The sequence below is a fragment of the Ceratotherium simum genome, chromosome 18 (genome assembly GCF_057802395.1).
Source record: "Ceratotherium simum simum isolate JZ-2026a chromosome 18, ASM5780239v1, whole genome shotgun sequence".
In the NCBI taxonomy this organism is placed as follows: domain Eukaryota; kingdom Metazoa; phylum Chordata; class Mammalia; order Perissodactyla; family Rhinocerotidae; genus Ceratotherium; species Ceratotherium simum.
Window position 1 is genome coordinate 42,195,190 of NC_141917.1, and position 25,508 is coordinate 42,220,697.

The following is a 25,508-nucleotide window of genomic DNA, read 5'->3' on the forward strand; positions in this document are numbered from 1 at the left end:
ATCTCTTTAAACATGGGAGGAATGTAATTAACATCTATTGAGCAGTTATTTTGTGCCATGTTTTTTCATGAGTGTTATTTTGTTTAATCTTTGAAAAGCCCCTACAGGTATTTCTCCAATTTACAAATGAGGAAACTAAGTCTCAGAAAAGTTAAATATTTTGCCTAGGAATATACAGCCAGAAGCCTAATACAAAGTTCTACTCACAGGGTCAAATTTTTCCTTCTCTTCTAAACTTTTAGAATTCTCACTCTTTTCTTCTTCATTTTGTTGTTCAGCGTACCGCAAAATCCATTCTTTCATATTTACTTCCAAATTTTTTTCTTCCTTTTTTGGCTAGGAAAAAAGAAAACAAATATCTAAAAAACCAAAGTTAGAAAAAGGTGTCAAAACTATCAAGTGTCACTGCTTTTACAATTTCTTTACACTCAGAAATAGCAGACACACAGGCCTCTCAAAAATCATATGCTTTACTGTTCAGTGAGGGACAAATGAGTTGAACTCAATATCACTCTAAGAAGTCTAAACTTGCATAATCCAAAGAATATGTTTACATAAACAGGCAAAAAAAAAAAAAAAAAAGAAAAACACCGTTAGAAACTAGTGTTATTCCTTAAAAACAGTGGTTTTGTGGTGATGATGCTGCCAGAGGTTTCTATTTTTAAGTTTTATTGAAGTATAACTGATGTTAAAAAATTGCACATATTTAATGTATATATTAACATAATACATTAACTATGTTAATTTATTATAATGTATATGTAAACTCATCATTTTGATAAGTTTGGACATATGCATACACCCATGATACCATCACTACAATCAATATAACTAAACATATCCATCACCTCCAAAAGTTTCCTTGTGTTCGTGTGTGTGTTGGCAGTGGGGGGGGTGGTTATGGTAAGAACACTTAACATGAGATCATCCTCTTAACACATTTTAGAGTACACAATACTGTACTGTTAGCTACAGGGACTATGTTGTATAACAGATCTCTAGAACTTATTCATCTTGCATAACTGAAACTGTATAACCATTAAGCAACATTTCCCCATTCTCTCTCCTCCCCTTAGCCCCTGGTACCCCCCATTCTACTCTCTGCTTCTATGAGTCTGACTATTTTATATACCTCATGTAAGTGAAATAATGCAGGACTTGTCTTTCTGTGACTGGTTTATTTCACTTAGCACAATGTTCTCTAGGTTCATCCATGTTCATAGATATTTTATAATATGCAGAGTATTTAAGTGTAATGCCCTAATGAAGTTCACTTTCCAGTAATCATGCCTTTCTGTAATCTCCTTCCCACAGATTTTGGAACTAGCCACGTGACTTGCTTCAATCAATGGGACATTAGCAAGAGTGATACAAGCAGGGGTTTCATAAGAATTTGTAACTGGGGCTTATCATCTGGAAATATTTGCTCTTGGAAGGCAGATGTCATCTAAGAAGTCCGACCCCCCCCTGAAACCACCATATGAGATGACACCCGTTAGTCATGTAGAGAGAGGGATACCTGGCTAGCCCCAGGTGAGGTACTAGTCATGTGAGTAAAGAAACCATTTTAGATGTTCCAGCCTGAGAAGACACCTTATGGAACAGAAGAACTGCCCAGCTGAGCCCAGTCCAGACTACAGAATCATAAGAAATAATAAACTGTTGGTTTAAGCTACTATATTTTTGGGTGGTTTGTTATGCAGCAATAGAAACTGAAACAGACAGTGATAGAAAAGTTTGGCAAATTAATTAGTTAATTTCAATAAGTAAAAATGTTATTTTTTACTTAATATTTACACTCTTATGAGCTGTTACATATGCTTCATTCTGATTTTATACAACTCTAAACGTTTAATTCTTAAATTACCTTAATCTTAGGATCTTCCTGTATTTTGGTTTTAGGTTGCAATGGAGGTGAAATAGTGGCTTGTATTTGAGGAGACTGGAATTTTGGCCTACTTTTAAGTTGTTGCTCTTCAAATTCCTGACTGAATCCTTCAGGAAGTGCATCTTAAAAGAAAGTAAGATGAAAATAAACATGTATATGATAAATAAAACACACAAATATTTACTAAACATACATATAAACCCTGTATAGACAAAGAGTACCTCATTTTCTTCCATGCCTCATCTCCTAAGAATAGAAATCCTATGATGAACCTAGTTTATTGTCAAACTAGAAGTGAGAACATGCATCAGATGATAGCTAGCCCACCTCTATCTGGCCATTTATTTCACCTTCAATGTGTTAGACTCCTAAATTTTCATAAAAAAATCTTAATGCCTCTCACCCTTTGGCTGCCTGTCATAGCATATGGCAGTATCCTTAATCAGTCATGTAAGCAATCTGCACTCCAGGTTCTTGCAAAAGGTGACAACCTTGACCCTCTGCTTAATTAAATATTATTTATCCAAAGCCAGATGGCCCTAATTTCTACACCAAAACCAGGAGACACAGCCTAATAGATTACAGATAGGGCAAGCTTTGAGAATTTGTTGTAGTAAGTGCACTGTAAAATGACTATCAACAAACTGCAAGCAACACACAAAAAGATAATTTCTTCTTGCATAGATTACAACCTCTAAGGAGAATATACTGAAAAGAGTAGAAAAGGGTAAAACAGTCTAAAAATAAATAATTATAACAGTGATAAAATTTTAAGTACAAGTCAAAAGCTTGATACAAATACCACAAATACTGAAATTATTTCAAATGGTTTTATAAACTGAAAGAATTTTATGACAATATTGCTTACCATCTGAAAGGTTTAAACAGAGCCAATCCAAGGCAGAATGAAGATCACCTCCATGTAAGAGTGTGTTAGTCATGGCATCTTCAATGTCCTTAGTCTTAAATGAAAATGCTTGTAAAGCCATGTATAAATCCTATGAAAGGGAAACATAAAGAAGTCATTTTGTCAATTTTCTCTCCTTTCATTACTAATTTTATTCTCCCATTCATTTTAAACCAGAAACTCTGACACAAATTATAATTTCAAAAATATCTTTTTCTTTTCTTCTTTTTCAATTAGAAGAGTTAAATGTGCTCACTGTATTGAGAATTTGAGAACTACAGACAAATAAAAAACGGATCAGGAGAAACTGCTCAAATTCTCACTACCCAAAGATACTGTTTGCAATATGTTTCCTTTCAGTCATTTTTCTATGATTCTATAAAAACTAATTTCCCTAAATTATAACATAGCATCTTCTCAAGTTATTAGAAACTTTTTCTCACTTTTAATAGTTAGATAATATTCCATTAGGTAGACACATTATAATCTAATTATACGTTTTCCTATTGGTGACCACTTAGGATGTTTTCTTTTTTTATTATAAGCAGTACATCAATGAACATGTTCATACACAAAGTAAAGCTGTTTTTTTTTTTGTGAGGAAGACCAGCCCTGAGCTAACATCCGATGCCAATCCTCCTCTTTTTTGCTGAGGAAGACTGGCCCTGGGCTTACATCCGCACCCATCTTCCTCTACTTTATATGGGACGCCGCCACAGCATGGCTTGACAAGCAGTGCGTCGGTGCACACCCGGGATCCGAACCTGCGAACCCCGGGCCGCCAAAGCTGAGCGCGCACATTTAACCGCTTGAAGACTGGCCCTGGGCTTACATCCGCACCCATCTTCCTCTACTTTATATGGGACGCCGCCACAGCATGGCTTGACAAGCAGTGCGTCGGTGCACACCCGGGATCCGAACCTGCGAACCCCGGGCCGCCAAAGCTGAGCGCGCACATTTAACCGCTTGCGCCACCAGGCCGGCCCCCCTAAAGTAAAGCATTTTAATGTACTTTCTAAAGCATGATCTTTAGAGCTGGGCAGAACTGGGTTCAAATCCAGACTCTGCTTACTCTGCTACTCACTAATTAACAACCTCAGGCTATAAGTTATGTAATCTTTCCAAGCCTCAATTACTTCATTTGAAAAATGGGGCAAAGTACCTTCTGGGATTGTTGTGTCAGAGAAAATGTAAGCAAAGTGCCCACCACAGAGTCCAATATGATTTTGGGAATGTAATTTAGTTTTCATATCACCATCTTAATGTGTGTACCTGTATCTGGCACAATTCCTTCCCTATTCTACCAGATGGAAATGATTTATATGAAACCTCAATGGAAGTTGAAAAAGTCATTTTATTTCACATGTGGAGCTGTCTTAAAAATGCTCTACTAAAAATGAGGAATTTAAAAAGAGTTTGCAAAATACCTGTAATTTTTTGGCAGTAAGTCTTCCAGAAATCACTCCCTTGTCATTATTTTGCTTTTTATGCTCATTGATCACTCCAATAATTCTTTGTTCTAGTTTGTTATTAATTACCACCTGTTGAGGCCAAAAGGTCACATCAATTAGAAGCTAAATTATTAAATATTTAATAATTAAATAATTAGAAGCAAATCACATAGTTTTCTATATCCCTGCCAAATTTCAGCTAAAATCAGATACAGTAATTATCGTATTTTGGACCACATTCCCCCCATATATTTAAGAAAAAATGGGATATGGAAAAAGCAATAACATATGGCAAGAAAAAAATCCTTTTATAAAGCCTCTTGAAGCCATATGTCTCAAGACATTGTCCTTGGACCCCTTTGGATTGCTATCACACAGAGAGATTCCTAAGCCCTATCTTAAACATACTGAATCAGAATCCTTGACGATGGAGCCCAGAAATCTGCCTTAATGTAAACCAGCCCAAGCACACAGCCTGAGCGAATGGATACTACATTAAAAAGGGAGCATATCAAGTAAAAGTAAATACTATTCAGTTACACAAATGCTTTTGGCTTCCAGAGTTTGACTCCTATTTTTTCCTATTGGCCATTTTATCTGCTGTTGTTTCCATATTTTTAACTTAAGAGTACACAAGCATCTACTTACAAAAATATCTTCCCTTTATTATATCTTTACTGAATGCCTACTATGAGCTATGCACAAAAATATATTTCAGAAATTCATATATAAAAAGATAAATTGTAACACAGCATGGCAATTATTTAAAAAGATACATGAAGTGTTAATGGAACCACGAGGAAAATCAACCTGGTAAGTTATGAAGGAATGGACGGAGATCACGGAGGTGACAGATGGAGAAGGGAAAGTAGGGCATTCTAGGTAGAGAGACCGTGGACAAAAGCCTGGAGTCATAAAATCATATGGGATTGGGGGGGTGGTTAATGAGATGTGAACTAAAATTTTAAGTGGAGAAGAGTAATGGAGAGGAGGCTGGAAAGGTATACTAAGTCAGATCTGAAAGAATGTGTATGCTATGCTCAGAAGTTTGGACCTTATCCAGATCTTCCTTAATTTCTTACAGGCTCTCAACATATGTGTATGATTTACTTCTATTTAGTATAGATTAGCAATTAGCATACTAGTTACACAAATTTAAAATACCCCATCATTTTCTTAAACAGAATATTTCTTGAAATGACTCAAAACCTTGGTACTCACTTTCAAAATAGATTTATCCAGACTTGCAGGACCACCAGAATCATTTGCAGAATTAAAACTATAAATTTTCGGACCTGTATATAACAGACAATAGTCAAGGCAATTTAATGATTAATATTCATTATACTATTTTAATTTCCTCTAAAGATCACTAAATATTAAATATTTAATTTCAGCTTTTTCCCTACCTCACCAAACAACTCAATCTAGAAATCAACAATACTCACTCTAAATTTTTGAAAACATTTTACCAATTAGCATTCTCTAGGTTAACCAGTTTCTCATAAAGTACAAATGCCTGTATATCTTTTAGATTAAATCTATCTCCATCTTCATATTTTTAAAATCAGATGCTCTTCTACCTGACAGTTAGCTGAAGGAAGACCTCCCAGAGGATATTAGATTCCTGGTAGAGAAGATGGGTAATTTTAAAGAGAAGGCCCTCCTCTTAAGGTAAAAAAGGAGGTGAGAGTTCCTATCATCTCCTATTGAGTCCAAGGTTGTTATATTAGCTTCTCACGGCTGCTGCAACAAATTACCACAGACTTGGTGGCTGAACACAACAGAAATATTCTCTCACAATTCTGGAGGCTAGAAATCTAAAATCAAGGTGTTAATAAGACCACGCTCCCTCTGAAGGCTCTAGACAAGAATCTTTTCCTGCCTCTTTTGGCTTCTGGTGACCCCAAGCATTGCCTGGCTTGTCTGCTTCCTTCTTCACACAGATCTTCACATGGCCTTATTCCCTGTGTCTCTCTGTTCAAATCTCCCTTTCCTTTCTCCGACTCTAGTCACTGGAATTAGGGCCCACCCTAAATCAAGGATGATTTCATCTCAACACCCTTAACTAATCACATCTCCAAAGACCTTACTTCCAAATAAGATCATATTCTGAGGTTCTAGGTGGACATGAACTTTGGGGGAGGACACTACTCAACCCACTACAGCTGCCAAGTCTGTTCCTGCCAACAGAAATGCTGTATCTTAGTCCCCTAACAATGAGTAACCAGGAAGGAATAAATATTATTTTCAAACCTTTGATCTCAGGATCTCCTTACTCTCTTAAAAATTACTGAAGATCACAAATACTTTTTGTTTAATGTGGGTTATAATATTGATATTTACCACATTTTAAAAGGGAAAATTTTTTTCTTTGCTGAGGGAGATTCACCCTGAGCTAACATCTATTGCCAATCTTCCTGTTTTGTTTTTTTTTTGCTTGAGGAAGATTAGCCCAGATTGGCACATCTGTGCCAATCTTCCTCTATTTTGTATGTGGGTCACCTCCACAACATGGCTGATGAGTGGTGTAGGTTCACGCCTGGGATCAAACCTGTGAACCTGGGCTGCTGAAACTGAGCACGCCAAACTTCACCACTAGGCCATGGGGCTGGCCCTGGGAAAAATTTTTTAATATTCATTAATTCATTAAAAATAATAAACCCACTACACGTTAATATAAATAATGCTTTTTAAGAAAAATAACTACATTTTCCAAAACAAAAAAAATTGTTTTTCAACAAACAAGCACATAGATACAGAGAACAGATTGGTGATTACCAGGTGGAAAGGGGAGTAGGGGGAGGGTAAAAGGATAAGGGGGTACATGTGTACAGTGAGGGATGGCAACTAGACTTTTGGTGAACACAATGTAGTCTGTAGAGAAGCTGAAATATAATGATGTACACCTGAAATTTATATAATGTTATAAACCAATATTACCTCAATTAAAAAAACTGTTTTCCATTTTTGCAAATCTCTTAATATCTGGCTTCTGCATTCAATCTTCTGTAATATTACACATCATGTAGCCAGTGGAGAACACCACTGTACACTCATGAGAAAATTAGCAGGAAAATGGCAAATACCATCTCATGGAGCTCCTGCCAGAAAGGTCTCAAGGATTCCCCAGGACCCCTGAGCACACTTTGAGAACCAATGCTGTATAAGAATATCCCAGAATGTTATAAAACCTGGTTACTCTGCTTTTATAAACCTTAAAATGGGATTTTCACTTTAAGAGAGAAACATTAAATTTAAGAGTTGTTTATTTTGATTTTAAAAGTCACAGACTTTAGTCTCTGTTGACTTACATCAGACTGTTCAAAATTTTTTAAGAATAATTTTTACATTTGGGCAGACTGAACTAGGGACATTTGTGGTTTCCTGAATTACTGCTGCACCATAGTTATAAAGGAGGTACCCAATGCTACCTGGAATACGTTAAAAGATAATAACAATTCTGGTACAGTATGGTTAGTTTCCTTATCTTTTAGTCTCAGACTTTATCTTAATCCTAGTAACTTTACTCATAAACTCATGTCAGTGGTCCTTAACCATTTCTGGGTGTGTCAGTTGTTGTAAACTCATTCACAAATTTAGCATACTAATCAGAGTTTTAGAGGTCCCTAAATCCATCGAGGGTCCCCAATTATAACCCTTTTTGAAAAGGTACAGATGGATGAGTTCATTACCAAGACTATACTAAGAAACAGTTCAAGGTTGATGTGTTACTGACAGAGGTGAGATTGTACATTCCTTTAATAACATTGTTTTGTTTTTGTTTTTTAAATTAGTGAATTGAAGATTGCAGTAAGCTCTCATTTGTCTCCTCCAACCATTCCACCTAAGACGTCCAACCATATCACTTCCTTGAGGTCAGCTTATACTGTAAACTTCCAGAGGACAAACAAAAGAGCTGAGTCCTGGGAAAATCAGAAGGGGAATATATACAAATATCTGCTGTGCATTCACTGAGTATCAATCAGGGTCTCTAAAAGTGGGTGTTTTTTCATGTCAATCAATACTCAAGAACTGAAGCAATACTGAGATCATGCCACAGAGATATCACCAATTAAATCAAGTAAACCAGTAAGGCCCTTTCACTTTGAAACTCTTCCTAAAACATGTTCATAAAGATTTTTAACCAGTATGAATGAAAACTCCAGAATTTGAAATGCATTTTCATACAATTTGATGGAAATCCTTCCAAAATGTATTTACACTTCCGGCCATAATACATAGTACAATAAGCAAAACGCAAAGCTTTCTATGATGCATTACTTATTCTGAATATCTATTACTTTACTGAAAGACTTGCAGAGGCTACAAAAAAGGCTAAGCCACCAGAAGAAAACAGATATTAGAACTCATAAATGAGTAACCCTATTTTTAAATACAATTCTAAGTCAATGAGCCATGGAATAAAGATGGTTCCCATTCTTTTGCCAAGTAAAATGCATAAGATTTATGACAGCTACTTTCCTTGCTGCTCAGAGACCTTTCTCCATAAGTTTTGGTTCTCTGTTTCATGTGGAAGGAGTTACTGGAAATCTGACTGCAAGTAAGGATGTTAGTGTGTAGTATCTCCAGGGCAAAAGAATTATGGATTTCAAATTTATAACTGACAGTTCATGGAACAATGCAACACATAAAATTGGCTCTCAAAAATATTTATTACATTAAAGTTGAAGCACAGAAAAACTAAATGATTTCTTCAAGATGACTCAGCTAATAAAAAAAGCATCAGCCAGAATCAATTTCTTTTGCCCAATACTCTTTCTTTCAGAAGATATTCCTTTTATACTGTATTGCATTTTACACCAGACAGTGATTGTAACGGCCCACTACCACTAAGACATGCACTTTGAGTTGCTAGTGTTGATGACAGGTGCTGGGGCACCCTGGCTCCCTTCTGACCAATAGTATACATCTGCAAGGGGATCCAAACCAGCAAAGGGATCCAAACAGGGATAAATAAGATCCAGTTCTTGTTCTCACAGAGCTCATATTCTGGTGGAATAATTGAGCAACTAATTATTCAAATAAGCTAAGAAGGGGAAGTACAGGGTATCTAGAGAATAAATGAGGGTGAACCAATATCATCTGAGGCAGTCAGGTTCTGTGAGGAAGTCCATACTGCCAGAATCACCTGACTAATCCTTTAAAATGTCAACTAGCTAAGGTCTCTCCTCCGTTTAATACCAACACTAGACCCCTCTCTCTAACTCTACCCATACAGACTTTCTTCTTGCCTTCCTGCACATGTCAAGCTTGTTCCCATCTTAGGGCCTCTGCCCTTCTTCCCTCAGCCTCAAACATTCTGTCTCCGGATCGTCCAATGGCTGGTTGCTTCAAATCATCTCAGCATAAATGTTTCCTCAGGAAGCCATCCCTGTTTTAAACCAAAATAGACCTAACCACTCAATTCTTTACCAAATCACTATTTTCTGACCTTAATAGCACTTTTTCTGCTGCATTTTGGTGACCCTAAAAATTATTTATAATGGCTTTTTATGAATTTACTCATGACATCAGTCTTTCAGTCTTATTTCCCTCTTAAGATTTTAAGTCTCAACTAGGTTTAAGGATTTTCACAAACACAAGCCTTATGGTAGTAAGCCTGCTCTGCACCCCACCCCCACCCCACACCAGCCCCCAATAATGTAAGCTCCTTGAAAGCAGGAATCTCAGTCTGTTTTGCTCATGTGGTATTCCCAATGCATAAAATCTCGCCTGGCACATAGCAGCTCTCCAAAAATTATTTGATGAACAAATGAAACGAAAAAACAGGAGTGGCAGAAAACCCAGAATCGTGCCAAGAGCCATTCTGTGGCACCAGTGATTTTCTACCTTTAGATGATAGTACAGTTTTTGAGAAAGTATGCTATGTACAGTTCTTCAAATTGATTGAAAAGATAGAGGGAGATGGAAGTGGGGGACATTTACATTAGGAACTACAAGGTTCAGAAAAAATGTTTTTTTTGTGTACTTTTTTCTCCAAAGCAGGCCTATTATGTTATATAAAAATACCCAAATAGAAAAAATCATGTCGCAATCTGCGCAGCAACATTTTATTTATGCTGCTATATATATTCATTTATAGTTATAAAAAAATTCCCTACAAATCTAGTAGATGACCTCTCATTTTCTCTCTCTTGATTTCTTGGCCTTAATAATTCCTCTGAATTTCTCCTTGTCACTTATCCAAGAATTTTTCTTTTTTGCTGGGAGAGATTCACCTTGAGCTAACATCTGTTGCCAATCTTCCTTTTTTTTTTTCCTCCCCAAAGCCCCACTACATAGTTGTATATTTTAGTCATAGATCCTTCTACTTCTTCTATGTGAGCAGCCGCCACAGGATGGCTACTGACAGATGAGTGGTGTGGTTCTGCGATGGGGAACTAAACCCAGGCCGTTGAAGCGGTAAGAGCACCGAACTTTAACCACTAGGCCATCAGGGCTGGCCAAGAAATTTTTTGAATGACTATATGCACAGCATTGCATAGATCGCAATAATACTAAGGGATATTAATACATATCCATGCAACAGTTCCTACTTCCTAAAATTTTGTAGGATACATAAGACGTATAATTCCTCACATACCTTATGCAAGATTTAAATACCAAAAAGAATGATTCAAACAACGATACAAGAACTGTGGACACAGGAAGAATTCGAAAAGTAGTTGACATCTGGGGTGGGTATTATAGGATTTCGGAAAACAGCGTTAGGGATAGATGGCATTCCATTAAGAGAAAAAGGTGAGAATAAACATGAGGAGGCAGAAGGCCAATGGCTGCATTTGGAGCAGTGAAAATACACCAGATTTGCTATAGCTGAATATAGGAACTAGTAAAAAGGCTGGAAAGCAGATCTTAGACGCTAGCTGAATGGTGTGGACTGTATCACAAAGTCACTGAGGATGCTGTGGAAGAAACTGGGAAGTTCTATGATCAAAATGGTGTTTCTGAAAGATCAGTCTGATGCTTGTACGCAGGACAGACTGGAGAAGGAAAAAAAGAGCAGAGCTAGGGAGACCCATTAAGGGTTTTGGTGGTACTCTAGGAATTTAAGAGTGCCTAGATTGAGGTGTGAACAGTACAAATGAAAAGTGAAAAGGGTATACATGGAAGATAAACAAAGGAAGATTGCACAGAGCTTGGCAAGAGATTCGACGTGAGGAAGAAAGGAAGGCATCAAAAATAACGACTGCTGGGGCCGGCCCCGTGGCATAGCGGTTAAGTGCACATACTCCGCTGCTGGCAGGCTGGGTTCGGATTCCGGGCGCGCACCGACGCACCCCTTGTCAGGCCACGCTGTGGCAGCGTCCCATATAAAGTTGCAGGAAGATGGGCACGGATGATGGCCCAGGGCCAGTCTTTCTCAGCAAAAAAAAAAAAAAAAAAAAAGGATTGGCATGGATGTTAGCACAGGGCTGATCTTCCTCACAAAAATAAATAAATACCGACTGACATTGGATAAAGAGGAACATGGAGGAACAGAAGCAAGGAAGCCAGAGGAGAAGCTAGTTTGAGGCAGAAAAGTATAGTTTAAGATTAGCCGTGTTAAATTTGAGATGCTTGCAAAACAGGGCCAAATGTCCAAGAAAATGTAGAAATGGCTGACTTGAGCTTGGACTAGAGACCAGGATTTGACATGTTAACTGAAGAGTCATCTAAAAGGAAAATACAGAAGTAGTAATGGAAGTAGATGAACTCTCCTAGAAGGGCTGTAAAGAGGGAACTACACTGTCACAGACTGACACCTTCGGTAAGGGTCACACTTTGGGGCTGGGAGAACGGCAAGCCAAAGAATATAACAAATGACTATTAGAGAATTCAAAGAATTCAGAGGACTATCAGGAAAAGATAGAGAGTCAGAAATAGGCTGATTCACAGAGTAAAAGTGCCACAGAATAGTCAAGGAGAAATTCTATGTAATTACAGACATAATTTTATGGTTAACACATTACAATAGACAGCAGGGCAAAGAATTATTATCCACCTTCTAGGTGAAAGCTTGGTACCTGCCTACTTCAGTCTCATCTCCTCTCCTCCTTAGGCAATGCTGACATTCTGTGCGTACCTCACATGCTCAAGCTCTTTCTTGACTCAAGATCTTTGCATAGTATTCCTGGCAGAGGTAAGGAATACCTATTTCCCCCTTCTTTACAGAGTTAACGCCCATTCATCCTCCTGATCTCAGCTGTCACTTTCTCAAAGAGACCATCCATGACCCCTCCTCATCAGTAAAAATTAGATGACCCTGTTAAATTCTCTTCCTTAAATTTTCTTTGTAGCACTTACCAATTATAAAGCAATGTTTGTGCGTCAAATGCCTGTGTCCACCTTTAGACTGGCAAGCTCAATGAGAGGTGATGTGTCTATTTTTCTCATCCTATCCCTAACATCATGCCAGATATACAGCAGCTGTTCAATAAATATATGTTGAATATTTCAGTATGAACTACAAGCAAACTAAGCACAGCAATATAGCGCATAACTGGCCGTCTTTTGAAACTAGCAGTAATAGTGGCCCGCTGATCTGCAGCTGGAATCGGCAATCTCCAAGCTGAGTTATCAAACCAAACTGCATAGTAAGCAAAAATGCACGGCTGCAGTGAAGAGTGCAGATAATTTTACAATAGGTGATACACGTATTCGGTGTGTAAGTACTCAAATTCTTATTATTTTCCATAATACATGGAAACACTACATCGTGGCTGAAAACGATATGAAGAGCAGGCAGAAAATGGATCTGGCTCCAGGAGGGCAGGAACTCCACACACCACTCTGCATTAGCCTAGCTAATTTAGATGATGGCTCAGGACTGATCATCCCAGCTGAAACGCGAGCTAATGCAATTTCTATTTTGTTCTCGGAAGGAGAAAAAGTAGGGGTTAGGTGGGAGTCGCCAGGCTGCAACAGGGCTACGGTCGTAACTTGGGAGGCCCAAACAGCTTAGACTCATCTAAAGAAAGGCTACCCGATGGGGAGCTAGCAGCTCCGTGTGTGGAAGGTGCAAATTTTGAGACCGACGGTCGGCCCAGGTGCGAAGGCTTCTCCCTCGGGACAAGCAGCAGCGGCTCGGGAAAAAAGGCCGGGGCACGACAACCGCTCGTACCTTGCTTGACTCGGGGCTCCTTGGTGCTGGCGGCGGCGGCGGCGGCGGGGGGCGGCCTGGCCACAGGCTTCTTGTTTTGGGCCTCCCCAGCAGCTCCGGCCTCGGCGGACTTGGCTCTAGAAGCAGACACAGCAGCCCGGACCGCCGCGGCGCCCGGCGCCTTGTGTTTCTTGTTCTTGCCGCCCATACTGCAGCTGTGGCAGAAGATTCCTCCCGGTCTAGGCCCCGGAACCACCCCAGCACGGCCTCTAAGAACTCTTTACACTCCCCGGGTCCCGCGCCGCCACCCTGCGTCCTCCATCCGGGCTTCTCGGACCTGGGCGACCGCTGCCTCGCAATTGGCCCAATTCACCAAGGTCCCGCCTCCTCGCGCCCCCCAGGTGCCTGGTGCGTGCCGGGCACCCTCGCGGCGCTGCCTGTTTAGCCACTGAGCTGCCCATCCACTCGGAAGAGAAAAAGGAGTCCGGGAAGAATTCTCGGCGGCTGTGTGACTCGACTACTTTTGTCTCCCAAGGGCCACCGTTGGAGGCTTCACTTGGCGTCACCGTCGGTGCGGTCGCGGAGCATTGTGGGTAGGAGGGAGATTCGGTGGCACAGCTCCGAAAGATGGCGGACGCATTTGGGGATGAGCTCTTCAGCGTGTTCGAGGACGACGCGACCACTGCGCCCGGAACCAAAAAAGACAAGGAGAAGGAGAAGGCGAAATGGAAGGGGCCGTCAGGGTCTGCGGAAAAGGCCGGGTAAGGAAGCTGTCCAAGTTGTATTTCCTTTTCTCCTCAGTGCCGAGGGAAGAAAATACGACTCTCTTTTGAAGAGCACGAGAAAGTGGGGTGTACATTGAGTGGCGTCGGGAAGGGGAGGGGTTTGAGAAACGTTGAGGAGGGAGGAAGAAGGTTGGTTTGGGCGAGCGGGGTCTTGGCGTTCCCCGGCGGCCGCAGGCAGCGTGGCTCCTGCGCCGCACTGCCCTTACGCCGACGCTTCTGAGCCCCCCCCCCCCGGCTGCGCCGTGGGGTCGTGAGGGCGGGTACGGCCTCTCAGGTTCTGTACCCCTGGTACAATACCTGTCACATGATAAATGATACGAACAACGAGTAATTAATAAACGAAACGAATGACGAGGTGAGTAGAGGATTGAGAAGCTTAGAAAAAGTGACTTGGATGGACTTGGAGGGGAAAGGGCGGATAGCAAGAGAAGGAAGAGAAATTTAATTTCCAACCTGTAGTTTTTTTGGCCTTAAAAAGGAGATGATAGTGCCTACCACTAGGGTTAATGTGAGGATTAAATGAGAGAATATGTGTAAAGCGCCTCACAGTGCTTAGCACATGATAAATTCTCAAATGCTGCCTGTCGTTGAGTTTACTAAAAAAGTCTTTAAAAATTACTGATCTCTAAACATATATACGTAGGTAGACTGATGCATATAACCACCAGAAAGCGTACAGAATTGTTTATAGTAGATCATGGAAAAACTAATACTTGAATTAGATAAAGTAACAAGATTCATTATTAATCAACAAAATTTATACTTGACATTGAGCGAGATACCCAATAGATACTTGAATTAAATTAGACATGATTTTGCTCCCAGGGAATTTTTAGTCTGGGTAAGGAGGTAAAACAGATACATATTTTAAAGAGTTAGTAGGTGATTGAGATAAAATAAGTTGTATATACAATTAAGTGCTATAAAAGTTCAGGAAAAAGATCTCTATTTATGATGTCCAGGGAGCCTTACATCCAAGAGGCTATTCTGGGTAGAGGAAATGATTTGGTATTAGTGCGGAGATTTTTTTTTTTAGTAGCACAAATTGGGCTAGAGGGAGTGTTTGCTAAGGGACTACAGAAGATAAGGCTAAGAATATAGGTTGGTTTTAATTTGTGAAGGGCCTTGACTATCAAGCAGATGAGTCTTGATTTTATTTACTTATTTATTTTGTGAGGAAGATCTTCCTCTTTTTTTTTTTTTTTTTTGCTGAGGAAGACTGGCCCTGAGCTAACATCCGTGCCCATCTTCCTCCACTTTATGTGGGACGCTGCCACAGAATGGCCTGACAAGTGGTGCGTGGGTGCGCACCCGGGATCCGAACCTGGGCTGTCAGCAGTGGAGCTCGAGCTCTTAACCGCTACACCATGGGGCCAGCCCCCGATTTTATTTTTAAAACTGTGATGAACAAGGTGTTTGGTTTTTCCTAACTTGGTGATTGGATAAGTGGAGTGATAGTTTAGGAAAATTCATTTGGTAGTGGTTGTCAGTGTATATTGGAAAGAGGAAAGACACTGATAATAAGAAAGTAAATTAGGAAAGTATTTCATTTATCTAGTTATGAAATTAAAAGAGCCTCAACTCAGGAGGATGTTAGAAAGAAGGAAAAGGAAAGATACAAAATGTTGTGAAGGAAAAAATTGACAGGCCTTAATTAAGGAGAACAATGGAAAAGGAGTCAAAAGAGGCAGATTTTGAATTTGGACGTCAGGGAGAAGAAAAATAGGGAAATTTAGAGGAAATTTTGATTTGGAAATAAAGTTAATTTGGCTTGAGTTGAAGTGAAATGGTGGTAGTATATCCGTATAGAACTGTTCATTGGGCAGTTTTAATCAGGGTTTGGAGACACACCAGAACTGGAGGTATATACTTGGATGTTGGTACTGCTTGACGTGGAGACCCCCGTGGGAAAGTAGTGACACTTAACACATATTAGAGGGATGGCAGAACAATCTGGAGTGAAATGTCACATAAGGAAGAGTGAAACAAAGTAGGAAAATAGTCTTCCTCTCTCATTGAGTTTGAGGGAGTAGGAGAGTTTTGGGGAACTTTTCAGGGAAAATGAGAAAGGGGGACAGGTGCTTTTTATTTTTTTCAAACAGGAATAATTAATATTTGCTGTAGTTTGAATGGGGAACTATGGTATTATGAAGACAATACATATATAATTTTCTACTTTAGTAAATAATTTGCTTCAAAATTACTGGGAGAAAATTAATTCAGTTTGCAGTGTGGTAGGGGTAATCTATTTCCACAACCTTCCAAAGTGAAAATTTATAGGATATAAAAATAATCTAATTTACATTTTGATTTTATTAGGAAATATGTGAACAATAGAGAAGAGAAATACATAAGAAAATATAGAATATTAGTAAGTTAAGAGACTTTGTTTACTACCAAAACTTCTGGCTAGGCCTCATCTTCTAGGTGTTTTTAGGGAAAAAATCCAATTTGCCTGATTCCAACTATCATACTATCATAATTATTATTCATACTATAATCAATATGTATAGTGTCATTTCCGTCTGATTTGTGTAACATAGGAGGGCAAATCCATGGAACTTTAGAGGAACTTGTCTTATGTATTTAATATTCTAGACCAAGTGGGTGCTTTTTTGAAAACATTTTATTAGGAGAATTGTCAGTACAGAGAGAGAGAGAATAGTAAAAACTCCATGTACCCATAACTCAGCTTCAGCAATATCAAGTCATGATCAATCTATTCCCATGCCCTTTTGTTTGTAAATCGAATGCTACTCATCGTGTTATTTCTCCCTAAATACTTCAGTGTGCCTCTTATTGTTAATGACTTTGTTTTCCAGCATAACCATCATGTCATTATTACATCCAACAAAATTTGCAGTGATTCCTTAATATCATTGAATATTCGATCCAGAGTGAGATTTCCCCAGTTGTCTCAAAGGTGTTTTTTTGTAGTTGGTTTATCTGAATCAGGATCTAGACAAAGCCCATACACTGTTTTGGTTTGTTATATCCCTTAAATCTTTTATTCTACAATAGTCTCCATCTTTTTTGCTTATGCCGTTGATTTCTTTTGGAGGGGTGGGTGAGAGGAGAAACCAGGTCCTTTGGCCTCTGTAGTTTCCCACATTATGAATTTGCTTTCTTATGCTGTCGTTTAACTAGCTCCTCTATCCTCAAGTATTTACTGTAAACTGTCCTTATATGAGGAACTGCACTGTCCGATATAATAGCCACTACCCACCTGTGGCTATTGAGCATCTAAAAACATAGCTAGTCAGAATTGAGATGTGGTGCTGTGTAGTTCCTATTGCATTACATTGTAAGACACGTGATGTTGTTCTGAGCTTCTGAGATTGATCAGTGGGTTAAGATAGTGTCAGCCTGATCCCTTATCAACCTTTCACATAATGGCTTTAGCATCTGTGATGATTGCCTAGATCCATTAATTTCAGTAGTAGTTGCAAAATGGTGATTTTTTTATTTTTATCATTTCTGTGTGCATTTATTACCTGGAATCCATCTATAAAAAAAGAACATTCCCTTGTCAGCTGTTTACTTTGAAATACAGTTTATAGAGGAAAGGCAGGGTAAATGCTTGATTCTTTATCAATTTTAAGAGAAATGAGTTGTGCCCTAAGGAACTCCAGTGGTGACCAACATGAGTGTATGATTATGTATTCAGTTCCTTGATGAATGAATGGATTTTTATGTATTTGATGTTTTGCTCCTTTGCACTCATTTTTCTTTATTTTTTTAAAACTTGATTGGCATATAATTGAAGTTCGCTAAATCATCACCACAATCAAGATAACAAACATTTGCATCACCTCCAAAAGTTCTGCATGCCCCTTTGTAATAAGTCTTTCTCTCCAACTCTGCTCCCAGGCAACCACTGATCTTTCTGGCACTGTAGGACAGCTTGCATTTTCTAGAATTTTATTTAAACTGAAATACTACTGACATATATTCCTTTTTTGCCTGGCTTCTTTTACCTCAACATAATGTTTTTGAGATTCTTTCATGGTGTGGTGTGTATCTGTTACCGAGCGCTAAGGTCGGTTGACACACAAGTGGGTCCTTTTGCCCCGAGTTGCTCGCGCTAGTAGAATGAGACTGGGTTCAGAATAGCAGAACAGAAACTTTATTGATCAAAGAGTGGAAAAGGGAGAGCTAGTGCTCTGAAAACATTTCTCCCCGAAGACAGGGAAATGTTGGGTTTTTAAAGGGCAATCTCTTGAGTTTTTGGTTTGTAATTTATTATTTATTTTTGAAAATATACTCAAATTGCGCGTGCATGTGCATGCATCTCTGTCTTCTCCACTCTTCACTTTTATTATGCAAAAGGTGCCATTTAAAAACTGTTATCTTGCTTTTTTCACTTAACATTGTGGTATAGAGATCATTCTGTATTAGTAAGTATATAGAGAGATTTCTTTTTTACAGCTGCATAGTTGGGATCTATCGTGTGGATGTGATGTGGTTGATTCAATCAATGTTCTCTTAATAGCAATTGGATTATTTTCAGTCTTTTGCTGTTAGAAATGATATAACAGTGAATAGCCTTGTACATGTCTCTTTTCTAGATTTTTAAAAATTTTTTGCTATTTTATCTTTGGGATAGATTCCTAAAAGTGGAATTACTAGGTCAAAGTGTATGTATGTATTTATGTATGTATGTGTATGTAATTTTGCTAGATGTGGCCAGATTCCTCTTCACAGGAGATGTACCTGTGTTTTCAAAAGTGTGGTAGGCAGAATGATGCCCCACCACCACCAAACGATATCCATGTCCCAATCCCCAGAACAATTATCAGAATTAGGAAATTAACATTGATTCAGTACTGTTATTCAATCTATATTCAGATTTTGCCAGTTGCTTTAATACTCTTTATAAGAAAAGGATTCTGTATAAGATTCCACAATTTGGTTGTCATGTCATGTCTAGAAATAACATTTTCAGACAGTTTCATTAAATCAAAACTTTATTCTTAAAGAGTCAGTTTGTTATATACAATATTTAATTTCCAGTCTTTCTGTATAATTCAGGTGTTTCAAGTGTGCAGGTTCCACATGTGACATAACGTAGCAAGCTAGAGAAATAAATAATTGGAGACCTAAAAATCTAACATACAATATTAATGAATAATATAGCTCTTCAGAAGGAAAGTCTTCTACTGTGAATTTAGGTTTTAAGTTTCTCAAAGGTATAAGAACTATGTTTCTTTGTTTTATAGTCATCAACCGCTCGTAGTAGGTTTTAATTACAATGGTTTTGTTGATGCTTACTAATTCTGAGATAGAATATTTAGAACTGGAGGAATCTTAGCTATCAGTTAAATGTCTTGTTTGAGGCCCAAGGATACTGATGGCTTTTCCAAAGGAGATTCACTTCAGTAGTCAGCAACAAATACAGGACAAGGATGAATACCTTTTCCACTAAATTGGGAGTGATAAAATTTGTAAATTTCAGTTTTTGCGAAGCATCAAAGAATGAACATTATGGAAAGATTGTTCAGGCATATAGATCAATACTACTGTTTGTTACTCTTTTTTAAAGAAAACTTTTCTATTGAAGTAAAACATTAAGAAGAGTGTGAAAGTCATGGGACGAATTTTCATAGAGTGAACACACCAATGTAACCTCCATTCAGGACAAAAAATAGAATATTGCAGGAATCTCTCTTTTTCCCTTAGAAAAGTGACTATCCTGATAACAACACGTTAGTATTTTTCTGTTTGTGACTATAATGTATATGGAATCATACAGAATATATTCTTTTGTGTCTGGCTTTGGCTCAACATTGTAAAATTCATGACTGAGGCTCTAGTGGTTCTCAAAGTGTGATTGAGTTTTGGTGTGGGATCAGAGGAATATTCACAATTATCTGAAAAGTCTCCCCTTTTTCTACTGTGTGTCTGTGTGAGGCTGGATTTTTCTTCATATAGTTCAGCCAATAACTGTATCCCAACAAGTTGAACGCACAAACAGATGAGAGTCCAGCTGCCTTCTATTAAGCCAGACATTAAAGAGATTTGCAAAAGCATAAAACAGTGTCACTTTTCTCATTAAAAATGTTTTTTTGAAAATGCTTATTTTTTAATCAAAAGTCTTGTTTAGTTAACATGTAATGGTTTTATTATTGCCATTTTTAAATGAATTAGTAAGTATTTTAAAAATTTTCCAGTTTAATATCTAATATGGTAAATATTAGTTGATATAACTACATGAGCAGAAAATTCTTTGGAATCCTTAGTAATTTTTAAGACTGGGAAAGGATTCTGAGACCAAAAATTTGAGAGCCGCTGATCTAGTATAGTCTATTTTAATTTACATTTTCTTGATAGGTAATGATTTTGAGCTCCTTTTCACATGCTTATTGGCCATTTGGATATCCTGTTTTGTAAAGTGTGTGTTCAAGTCTTTTGCTCATTTTTTATTGGGTTGTCTTTTTTTTTTTTTTAATTTGTAATCACCACTCCCAATATTATAGATATATGCTTTTTGTCAGTTATGTGTGTTTCAGATGTCTTCTCCCACTCTTTGTCTTACCTCTTAATGGTACCTTTTGATTAACAGAAATTCTTAGTTTTAATGCAGTCCAATTTATCAGACTTACTTTTTGGTTAATAATTTTATGTCCTGTTTAATAAAACATGAAGATGATTTTCTCATTTTATCTTCTAGAGGCTTTGTTACCTTTCACAATTAGATCTGCAAGTCCACATGGAATTGATTTTTGTGTATAATGAGGGTAGGAGTCAGGTTGAATTCCCCTATAGATATCCAGTTCACCAAGCACCATTTATTGTCACTACTTTTGACCAGTGAATCCAACTACGCAAAAAATTTTTTTTCCAGATAATAATATCCACATTAGAGAAAGCATTAAGTGTTTATTGAAGGAGCTCATGTAAATGTATAATGGTGTTTTAATATGCAATTTTTAGGAATATTATGTTAATAGTTATGTTAATATGAGTTGCAAAATATTTTTAAAACAGAACTTACAAGAAATTATGAAATGCAAAAGGAGTAGTGTTCAGTTTTATTAGTTAAATTAGGATATTCTGGGCTTTAGCTGGCTTTGATTTGTGACATCTATTTACATGACCTTTTCTTTCTGTCAATGGTGTATGTTATATGTGGAATAATATTTTATGGAGTCACCCTTAAAGTAAGAACTGACACTGCAGAATTCATTCTAAACCGTTTACTTTTCAGAAAACATTTTGATGGTAAATTACAATCAGACTCAACGAATATTGGGAAAACCAAGAGAGATGCAGATTTCGAGGGCACAGATGAACCCATTTTTGGAAAGAAGCCCAGGGTAGAAGAGTCAATAACTGAAGACTTAAGGTAGTATTTCCATTGTCATAAATGTTAGTAACTTCATAAATTAGGTGGTTGCATGAAGTTTTGAAAATTGCTTATATGTTGTTACTTTGTGAAAGTATTTGCTGAATAGAGAAATGAAGATAAATATTCTGTATGTATCCATATAAGCATATAAATATAGAATGTTTAAGTTTGGGGAAAAAGAAGACAATATAGAAGAGATTCCTCTTTTAATTCATTAGAATCCAGTTTTGAGAAAGAATCTTGAAGCCTGATTTTTTTTAAAAGAAGAAATGACACATTTCCTTTATTCATAATGTCCCGAGAAGAGCATCACTGGAATAAAAGGAAAGAATAAAACTGACCCAATAGAAGGAATAAGTGCAAAGGAACATTAGGAGGAATTAAATTTTCACTGCCACATATAGCAGTAGAGTGGCTATGAATCTCAAGACTGCTATCAATGAGGGAGACCTATAGATATCTATGGCTGAAATAGCTGGTATTTCTCTGATTTTGAAAGCTGGAACTTTCTAGAAGTTGATGCCAATTTCTTAGGTTGATCTGTTTCCTAGTGTGGTGATGATCTTCATGGCTTTGCTTCTCCCTTCCTGTATGCCATATTCTAGCTTGGCACTACTATAAAGAATTTACTCTTCTATGATTTTTTATAACCATTTATCTGTTGTTGTAGTTAGCAAAAGTAGCTACTATAAGTGGTGGTAGATGTGTAAATACTGAAGTATTTAAGATGCACCATTTGCCGAAGCTAGTGGAATAGGTTACAAAATAATATTGGCAATTTAAAATTGTTGCTTATTTTAGTAACCTTTGGGTTTTATCCAAAGTATGATTATTGATGTAAAGTAAAAATCAAAAGTATAATCAATAAGAGAATAATGAATCTAGCACAGAAGTACGTCTGTTTTTCTTCACTTCAACTTAGATGAGTATAACTTAGGATTTTTGAAGAGAATAGGGAACACTTCTGTAAATTATAGCAGCATCTGTATTAGGCTAGTTTATTTTATATTTTCTATCATGTAATGGTTTTTATAACCAGCTTCATGTTTTGAAGTAGTGACAATGCTTTCCAGAGGTACTTTTTTTATTCAAAATAGTTACTGGAACTAAGCTGACATAATTCTTTCAATAATCCACTTAGAGTCTGTTTGTTTTGTATTTGTAATAAAAGATGTTGACTGACCGTTTTGAATTCTCAGCATATATTTGAGTAATGTGAAAAATTTTTTGAATATTCTTAATAGCCAGACTTTTTCCAATTTGAAATGCTGGTAGTTGGACAGTGTCATTTTCCTTAACAGTGTAGATGAGAGGCTTATTATCTAATAATAGAAAAATAATTTATTTTAATGTAAGTGTAACTTTTCTTTTTCTTAAGTTTGGCAGACTTGATGCCCCGAGTTAAGGTACAATCAGTTGAAACTGTTGAAGGGTGTACACATGAGGTAAGCACAAAGAGTATACAGTAGGTTGGTGTTATAAATGGGATTTTGCTTTGGACTGTCTAGGATGGTGATTGGCAAGCAGTTTAGCCTTAAGGGCTTTGGAAACAATAAGTAGTTTCTGTGGGGTACACATAGTCTAGTGGAAGGAGCTTTGTATTAAAATCTGAGCTCAGATCCTGGCACAGCACTTTTCCTAACTACAGTCTTAGATAAATTTCTTAATCTCTTTGACATTGGTTTTTTAATTTGTAAATATGGAATAATGGGATTTACATCATGAGGTGGTTGTGAAGATTATATAAGAAAATTAGGTAAGGTACCCAGCACAGAGTTAGGTGTTCAGTACATGTTCATTTCCATACTCCTAAAGTCAAGTAACAGTGCCATTTTGCAGGTCACGTACTTTTTCCTATCTTGTTCTCATGACTGATCTATTGCAGTTTCATTGTACTGCCACAAGAGGGTGGTCACTGATGGCTTGTAGTAATCCTTTAGAAGTTAGAGTTTGTAAACGAGGGACATAAGGAAACTAACACTGTTTCTTTCTATTAAGCCTTCTCTCTTTACAATATAATCTACAAGTTGTTATTACAGATAGTTAGTGAATCTTATTATTAAAAGTCTATTGAATAAGCAGAGTAGTTCCAAATTAATAAAAAAGCCTTTTGATACAGATTTAGAACCTTATTTTTTTAAATACCTGTTTTTCTACTGAACGTTCCTTATGTTCCTTCAGAATAGCACTTAGTTTACTAACAAATGTAATACTCATTTGATCATTCATTCAACCCTTACGTTAGACCCTATACAATTCTCTGGTCTTAAAAAGATGAGGGAGGGGCCAGCCTGGTGGCATAGTGGTTACATTCGTGTGCTCTGCTTCGGTGGCCCAGCTTCATGGGTTCAGATCCTGGGCACGGACATACACCACTCATCAAGCCATGCTGTGGCGGCAACCCACATACAAAATAGAGGAAGATTCGCACAGATGTTAGCTCAAGGACAATCTTCCTCAAGCAAAAAGAGGAAGATTGGCAACAGGTGTTAGCTCAGGGCCAATCTTCCTTACCAAAAAAAAAAAAAAAGATGAGGGAAAAAAGCAAACACAAATTTTGCTCTCAAGAGGTCAGAAGTTCTTTCTGTCCTCCTTCACACTTATTCTCAAGCCTTCCATTCTGTCACCTGTTCTCACTTTTTTAGCAGGTAATTTTACCTTTTACTTCATCTACAGGCTTGAGGATATCAAGTTGGTTGTCTTGTCTGATTATAAACTCCTTCACCAAGCGTATCCACACCTGTCACATCCACTCAAAGAAAAAGAGACTGCCTCTTTTTTTTTTTTTTTAAACAGCATATAGTTTTGTTTTTTCTTTTAATTTTATTTATTTATTTATTTTTCCCCCAAAGCCCCAGTAGATAGTTGTATGTCAGAGTTGCACATCCTTCTAGTTGCTGTATGTGGGACGCAACCTCAGCATGGCCAGAGAAGCGGTGCGTCGGTGCTTGCCCAGGATCCAAACCTGGGCTGCCAGTAGCGGAGTGTGCACACTTAACCGTTAAGCCACGGGGCCGGCCCCAGACACTGCCTCTTTTAGCCTAAGGATGGTGACTCTGCCAGTGTTCTTGGTTGTATCGTATCATGCCTTCACGAAGACATCAATTATTCCATTTTCCCTTTACTGTTTCTGGAGCCTCCTTTTCTGTATTTGCCCTTTCCTATCAGCATATGAATATTCAGAAGCTTCTCTTTTATTCTAGGTTGCTTTTCAGCCCCTATGTTGTTTTTCTTCTTCCATTCCCCATTGTAGTCATTCATTCAATACTTATCTTTTGAGTGCCAGGTACATTTTATTATTCACTGAGTATAAAGAGATAAAAGAGATGATCCCTTCTTTTTCAGAGTTGCTGTTGAGTGCTCTGCTTGGAAAATCCCTGCTAGACTTCCTGACTTTCCATTCGTCTTTTAATCTATTATAATTAGATTTCTTCTCTCTCCGTTTCTTTCAAACTGCTCTGGCAAAAATCACCAGTGACTAATTGCTAAGTCTATTTGACTCTTGTTTATTCTGCTGGTTTTCCATTTTTCTGACTCCTTAGTCTCTGCAGGCGTCTTCTCTTCTACCTGTGTGTTATGTATGAGTGTTACCCAGACTGTTTTCAGAAAATAAAAACAAAGCTCTTTGATTCTTATACATGTGAAAACACAATTTGTTGTTATTGCTGCTGTTAAATCTCAGAGATGCTAAAATCTGAATTGCTTCATGTTAACATTCTTTGTTCATGTCATAGAAGGTATCAGGAGAGATGTCAGGGAGGTCAACCAACTAACCAGATATGGCCCCACAGATTGATTATACTTTTATGGGGATCACTCCATGATTTCGGGTCTAGTCTTCAGATTTTCAGATCCAGAAATTTGATTTTGTCAGTGCACCAAGGGTTGTGCTTTCTAGGATAGACTCACTTTTATCATATTCATGGTATGGTATACAAAAGAATGTCATTTCCTTAATTTAATGGATAAGTAGTCCTCTCGCTATCAAACTACCTGAGAATCAGAAACTACTTAGAAGATTCT

At 37.7% G+C, this 25,508-nt stretch overlaps 2 protein-coding genes across 2 annotated transcripts in view; one reads left to right on the forward strand and one right to left on the reverse strand.

Moving 5' to 3' along the window:
- DHX29 (DExH-box helicase 29) overlaps positions 1–13,705 on the reverse strand; it is a 47,611-nt gene extending 33,906 nt beyond the window's left edge. Inside the window, exons 1-6 of the mRNA XM_004422816.3 lie at positions 13,374–13,705; positions 5,468–5,541; positions 4,223–4,336; positions 2,757–2,886; positions 1,868–2,010; positions 208–336 (exon numbers count right to left, since the gene is read on the reverse strand). Coding sequence (XP_004422873.1) covers positions 208–336; positions 1,868–2,010; positions 2,757–2,886; positions 4,223–4,336; positions 5,468–5,541; positions 13,374–13,560 — 777 coding nt within the window. The 5' untranslated portion in view covers positions 13,561–13,705. The remainder of the gene's footprint in view (positions 1–207; positions 337–1,867; positions 2,011–2,756; positions 2,887–4,222; positions 4,337–5,467; positions 5,542–13,373) is intronic.
- Positions 13,706–13,822: 117 nt separating this feature from the next.
- Positions 13,823–25,508, forward strand: part of MTREX (Mtr4 exosome RNA helicase) — a 101,784-nt gene continuing 90,098 nt past the window's right edge. Inside the window, exons 1-3 of the mRNA XM_004422817.3 lie at positions 13,823–14,113; positions 21,345–21,482; positions 22,864–22,930. Of these exons, the coding sequence (XP_004422874.1) occupies positions 13,980–14,113; positions 21,345–21,482; positions 22,864–22,930 (339 nt within the window). The 5' untranslated portion in view covers positions 13,823–13,979. The remainder of the gene's footprint in view (positions 14,114–21,344; positions 21,483–22,863; positions 22,931–25,508) is intronic.